At 50.8% G+C, this 6,777-nt stretch overlaps 1 protein-coding gene across 1 annotated transcript in view; it reads right to left on the bottom strand.

Annotated features, from left to right (window-relative positions):
• Nucleotides 1-2,609: 2,609 nt before the first annotated feature.
• MS4A18 (membrane spanning 4-domains A18) overlaps nucleotides 2,610-6,777 on the bottom strand; it is a 64,315-nt gene continuing 60,147 nt past the window's right edge. Inside the window, exons 6-8 of the mRNA XM_055143811.1 lie at nucleotides 6,183-6,281; nucleotides 4,096-4,209; nucleotides 2,610-2,810 (exon numbers count right to left, since the gene is read on the bottom strand). Coding sequence (XP_054999786.1) covers nucleotides 2,610-2,810; nucleotides 4,096-4,209; nucleotides 6,183-6,281 — 414 coding nt within the window. The remainder of the gene's footprint in view (nucleotides 2,811-4,095; nucleotides 4,210-6,182; nucleotides 6,282-6,777) is intronic.

The following is a 6,777-nucleotide window of genomic DNA, read 5'->3' as shown; positions in this document are numbered from 1 at the left end:
CATGAAAATGGGCGAGATTTCCCGTGTGTCCTAACTGGCTCGGATGAGGCTGAACATCTTTGTCTTTAAGCTGCCTTCAGTCAATAACATGGATTTCAGGGGACTGAAATTGTCAGTCTTCCCCTTCTCACAGATCCCAGGTGCCAACCTAGCCCGTTCGTTTGTAATATGCAGATCTTAAGTGCTAGTCTTGGTCTTTGGGATGTAGATTCCAGGTGCTAGCCCAGCCTGGTCTTTGACATGTAGATTCCAGGTGCTAGCCCAGCCTGGTCTTTGGGATGCAAACCCAGGTGCTTGTAGCCTAAGAAAGCTTTGGTTTTGCATTTCTTTCAGGAGGCCGAGACCCACTGACTTGGAGACACAAGGTAAAAATACATGCCTTGCTGCCTCAAGGTTCTTCCTGTAACTTCTTTCGATGACATCACTGTATGGAGCCCTTTAGGGGTATGTACGGTAGGATGATAATAAAAGTGATGTCGGTGGGCCCCACAAGTGGCTTATGTGAAGCGGGGAGGGGGAAGACGATCACTTTCTCCCCAACTGCCTCTGCCACCCGGGACCCAGGGTGAGTGACTGGGTTCTTGTCTCGCCTCACAGAAAGGAATTTCAGGAGTAGACAAGCAGTGAAGTAAATAGATTTTATTTGGAGGTGTTTTTGGGAAGAAGGAAGGGATAAGTGGGAGAAAGGAGAGTAAGAGTAACGCGCTCTCAAGAGAGAACACGGCCTTCTCCAAGGGTGGAGAGAGCCTCTACACACGTCCCAGCATTAGACACGAAAGCACGAAAGTCCACATCTCAAGAGGGGACATGCGGGTGACACACGTGCTCAGGCGCCACATGTGCTCGGCCACATGGGTGCAAGCAGCAGCACATGCGTCCTTCCTTTGTTCAAGGTTTCTTTATAGGGTTTCTTCAACCTGCCCTCACGTAAGGCTTCTTTCAGGTAAAAGTCCGTTGCTAAGGAGGTTACCAGGGAGGTTGGGAGTGTTGATAATCTTCTTTGGGCTGAATTAATCAGATTAAGGGAGAGTTTGAGGAACTTCCTGGGGAAGAGTCCATTATCCTCAGGGTCTGCCAAACGGGTCTTATCCGGTCTTTTTGTTTTCTGAATCCACAAGGAGGATCAGTCTTAAGACTCTCCTTCCCAGAGACTTGGTTAATCTAAGTTCCGTTGTCCAGAGCTTTTCCCTATCTACCTGCCTACATCAAAAGGAGATCTCAGGACACTCTACCTTTTGTCACAGGGTCTGAGCGAACCTGGGCCCTCTGTGAAAAATAATTTCTCTGGCGTTCCTTGTCTCAGCGCCTCCAACTGAACAAAGAGTTATGCAACACCCACCCAGGTTAGAAGAACCTCAAGGTACGGGGAAGCCCTTGAGGAGAAAGGACACTCACTCTAATCCATGTGTGAGGATCTGGCCCAGGACAGACCACAGGAATCTATTTAGCTTTCTTAAGACTCTTTTTACAGGAGCCCGCATTCTAGAATAACTTGATTTTCTGCCCCTGAGCAAGGAATTTGGATACAGGCACCCTGGGTCGCAAGAAGGGTGGTGGTCAGACCAGATAACCAGACCCATATCACATGACCCGTATCACAAGACCCAGGACTGCCCGCAGAACCGGGACATTCCTGAATATTGGCGCGAATACTGATCTCTAAAACCATAGGCTAAGGAGTGATGTCCTTTTAAATGGATTGGTTAAGAGAGTTTGCAATATTACAAATCTATTGGCTATGAAATGTGCGGGCTCTGCTGTAACGGCCGGGGAAGGCCTATATAAGATCTCCTTTGGAGAAGCTCGGGGTCTTTTGCCCAACCTGCTGGACCTGCGTGTCCCAGTAGGCGGCTGGACCCTGGCTAGCCAGTCTTACAATAAACCCTGCTTGCTGTTTGCAGTCTCTGGAGTCTCTTTGTCGTTATAGGGAGATCTCGATCCGCACCCTAACACTTGAAAAGAAGGTTTATGAGCCAAAATGGGAGACAGGGGGCTGGAGGGCTGGAGGGATGGTAGAGCGGGCAGGGTGTTTGCCTTGAAGTGGCCAACGTGGGTTTGAGCCCCACCCTCCCAGATGATCTTCTAGCACCACCAGGAAGAATTCCTGAGTGCAGAGCCGGGAGTCACCCCTGAGCATTGCAAGGTGTCGTAGCACTGTCGTCCCATTGTTCATGGATTTGCTCGAGCAGGCACCAGTAATGTCTCCATTGTGAGACTTGTTGTTATTGTTTTTGGCATACCGAATATGCCACAGGGAGCTTGACAGGCTCTACTGTGCAGGCGGGATACTCTCTCTCAGTAGCTTGCCAGCCTCTCCAAGAGGGATGGAGGAATGGAACCCGGGTCAGCTGCCTGCAAGGCAAACGCCCTACCCTCTGTGCTATCGCTCCAGTCCACATTGCAAGGTGTAGCCCCCCCCCCACAAAAACCAAACAACCAAAAATAAAAAAAACTAACCAAGTGTCAAAATAACCCAAAAAAGGAGACAATAGGTATTTCCTCCTCTCCCCTACCCCAACCCCCCATGACTGCGGTCATGGCTGTGAAGGACTTGGAGGAGGAGGACAAATATCCTGCCCCGAGGCACGTCCTTGTCCTTGGATGTGAGGTCACGAATCAGCCACACTACTGTATATGGGCTCACTGGGCACATTCGGGGGAGTGCTGGTGGGGTAGAGAAAGCTGGCAGGGGGGTTGTTGATGCGGGTCTGGTGGCTGGAAACGTTGGCAGGGCCGGTGTTTACACTGGCCGGGATGGTGGGAGCGCTGGCTGGGTAGGCCCCGGCTGTGCCGGGCCCCTGGCTGGAGATCTGAAAGGCAACGACACGAGGCATCAGCTTCCTCTGTGGGGAACTTCCAGGAGGGTCACAAGTTCTCCCTCTGCGACTCCCTGGGCCCTTTGGTTGACCCTTCCTCTTCCTCCACTCAGGATGGACCTGGCCACCGAGCTTCCTTTGGCCAAGGGAACAAGACTAGAAGAGCAACGTAAGCAGAGACCGAGAGAGAGTTGGCACCCCACACTTCGTCTCAGTGCTCTCTTCACTTCAGAGTTACACAGAAAAGAACTTCCCTCGAGGAGACTGAGGCACAGGGGGCCGGCTGTTCCGGTTGACCATTTGCCAAGAGCCACACACATTTGGGCTGAGGCCATGGGAGGTCATCCAATCACTGGGCAATGCATCAGCCAACTGCAGACTCACGGTGAGCTCAGCTGAGGGGACGGGAGATGACCAAGAGCATAACTCCTGATTGGCCCAGAGAAAAATCAGAAACTCTATTCGAGGTTATCACTGAGCCCTTAAGTCTGGGGATTGCTTAACATAATCAACGTAGAGGTGGATTGAGAGAAATTGGGCAACAAAAGTCTAACTCTAACCCTGACTCTAACCCTAACCATGACCCCTAAAACTAACAATAACCATGATCTTGACCCTAACCCTAATCCTAATCTGAACTCTAACCCTCACCCTCACCCCAAACCCTAACCCTGATCCTAGCTTTAACCTGAATTCTATCCCTGATCCTTACTCTAACCCTGACTCTGACCCTGACCCTGACTTTGACACTGAATCTAACCCTGACCCTAACTCTAACCCTAACTTTGACCTTCACCCTAACTCTAACCATTACCCTAACCCTTAACCCTAACCCTAACTCTGACCCTGACCCTAACCCTAACTTTAACCCTGACCCTAACTCTAACCCTAACTTTGACCTTCACCCTAACTCTAACCATTACCCTAACCCTTAACCCTAACCCTCACCCTAACCCTAACTCTGACCCTGACCCTAACCCTAACTTTAACCCTGACCCTAGCCTAACTTGGACCCTAACCCTAATTCTAACTCTGACCTTAACCCATAACCCTGACCCTAACCCCTAACCCTCACCCTCACCCTCACCCTAACCCTGACCCTCACCCTAACCCTAAACTCGTTTCTGTGATTTGAAAGTCCTGCAGTCTCTGCTATGTTTGTAATGACAGTCTGAGTTAGACTACCCCGAGGCCTCCCTCCTCCCTCCTAATAAATCAATTAATTTCCGTCTGTCATCCTCAGGAACAGGCTCTAACTCCTCGAGCAGAGAATACTCACCCACACTTGGTTCCAGCAGACAGCCTGGAACCCAAAGTATGAAAGCTCACATGAAAGGATGAACTCCAGGAGGGAGAAGGGGAAGAGAGTAGCAGACATCGAGATGTTGCTAGTCTAGGGAGAGAGAGGAACAGGAAACCTGTCATTCCAGGCGGCGGTTCTGTGAGAGTCCCTGCCTACAGTGCCCATCCTGAGGAAGGGTCTCTCTCCCTCTCTGCACAGGCCGTCTCAGAGCAAGTGCTAGGGGTGATCCCCCATCCCTGCTGGATGCCCCCTGAGAGTGTTTCCCAACCCCCAACCTCTCTTTCTTTGCTTGGAGACTTTCTCTGGCCCTTAGACCCCACTTTGCTATTTGCACAACAGGCCTGAAATATTGGGAAGTCAGTGTTTGGGAGGGGGGTCATCCCCTATCACTGACTGGAGTGATAGGCGACTGGTGTCAGGTGCTCCTGATGTTTCCTACCACCCAAATCAATGAGCATTGCCAACTCAGTTCTGGGAAGAACCAACCAGAGATACTTGTCAGATATCATATGGGCAATCTCTCTCTCTCTCTCTCTCTCTCTCTCTCTCTCTCTCTCTCTCTCTCTCTCGGTTTTGGATTCATCACTGGGGGTGAAAGGTGGGTCCTCAGCAAGGTCAGGTCCATATTGCCTTCAGAAGGTGGGGATGGGGCCTTCAGAGCTCTAGGGACTTCTCACCTTGACCCTCATCACAGCAGAACTGATGGCTCCCATGTGCATTCACTGGGTCTGGGTTCCACCCAATAGCTGAGTGGGCATGTCCACAGAACTTGTGTCTCTGGAGAAAACGTGACACTCCCCCACATCACTTCCTGGCCTCCTCAGGGTTAGGATCCAGCTCACTCCTGGCCTCTCAGAGATCAGGATCCTAGTTGTTGGAATCCAGTGATCTTGGGATAACCTCCCCTGTACTAGATTCTCTTTAATTGTTTGGCATTTGCAAACATTGTGGTTCTGACTCCTCGGGACTCTGAGTGGCCCTCGTATGACACAACATGGCCCAGGACTCACTCACCATTGCTGGATTAGTGGCATGCTGCCACCCCCTTAGATGTCCAGTGAGAGCAGTGACAAGACTGCAGGGGCTTTCCCTGGGGGACTGCCCCCACCCTTGTGACCAGGTGAGATACTCAGCAAACACTCTTGGTCATGCATTTCAGACCTACTTCCGGACTATGTGACTGTGAGTGGTGACCCACCCAGATCCCACTGCAGCCTGCTGGCTGACTCCCAACTTTGCTAGGGGGCTTTGGACACAGGAGAGAGACCCGTGTGTGTGTGTGTGTGTGTGTGTGTGTGTGTGTGTGTGTGTGTGTGTGTGTGTGTGTCTGAAAGCCTTGGAGACTTGAAGTTTCTCAGAAGTAGTTTGTAATCTGTGTTTAAGGGCAGTGATTGAGCATGGACCCCGGCTCTCTTGCTCCAGGGTGAGGTCCATGGTCTTCACTGTCCCCCAGAGTCCCAGCAGGCTTTAGCTGCAGGGTGACTTATTTGGGAACCCCCTCATGGGGGGGGGACTTCTGCACCGTCCTGGCTTCTCTGGCTTCTTCCAGCCCTTACTGGAGTGTCTTGGCTAATCTCAGAGATTTGTGTCATACTGCTGTCACATTCTTTGTGAGATAAGACAAGGACCTGGTGTCGGCACTTCCTGTTTATGCTTCCTGTTATTTATCTGTGTGATGCTGAGATATATTGTTGGGTGTGGGGGGCACTTGAGCCACGCCTAATGGTACTTAGAAGTTATACCTGTCTCTGTGCCCAAGAGAAAGCACCCGTGGAGGAGCTCGGGAGACCATATGCTGTTCTAGTTTAGGTTGACTGCCTACAAGGCCCGTGTGGTACCTCAGGCCTAAGGAAGGGCTAATGGGCTCAACATTCTCCAGTCTCTGTCTTCATGTGTAAAACAGTCTCCACCCCCATAGCCTTGGTGAGGCTGATGTGCCTTTTGGATCAAGTGGTGGTCATTCTAGCGGGGAGGTCTGGCTTTTCCTTTCTGTTTGGGAACAACCCTTAAGCAAGCAAGATATTTTGGAAGCAGGGCCCCAAAGTCCCAGTGCTCATGCTTACAATATGATGGGTTCCATAGATCATGTCTGTGATGATAATGCAGATCCCCAGCAATGAGCAGACGGCGCTGACTATGTTGGCACCAACGCTGACATTTACCTGGAGGAGGGAGAGGGAGAGGAAGCCATAAGCACATTGATGCCAGTCTGGTGGGGGCAGGAGAAAGAGGAGGCAGACAGGCAGGGCAGAGACAGTTAGGAAGAGGGGGGAGGCATGGATAGGGCAGAGACTGAATTGGGAAAAACAAACAAACAAACAAACAAACAAACCAAAACAAACCCAAGAAGTAGCTGAGAGGTGGGAAAGGAGATTCCAAAGGTGAGTTGGGAGGAGACAAGACGAGATCATTGGCCAGCTCTGCAGAAACAGATTCTGGGGGTGGGGTAGGGGTGGCGGGAGGGATACTGCGGACATTGGTGCTGGGAAACGTACACTGGTGGAGGGATGGGTGTTCGATCATTGTATGACCAAACTCAATTATGAAAGCCTTGTAACTGAATCTCTCGGAGATAAAAAAAAAATATTTTGGAGGGACATGAATCGAGAGAGGTTTTAGGGTTGTTATAAGAGCAGATGATAATGGGAAAGTTCTAGT

This window comes from Sorex araneus, chromosome 6 (assembly GCF_027595985.1).
Source record: "Sorex araneus isolate mSorAra2 chromosome 6, mSorAra2.pri, whole genome shotgun sequence".
Taxonomy (NCBI): domain Eukaryota; kingdom Metazoa; phylum Chordata; class Mammalia; order Eulipotyphla; family Soricidae; genus Sorex; species Sorex araneus.
Note: the sequence above shows the minus strand (reverse complement) of the source record. Positions and strands in the feature narration are given on the sequence as shown.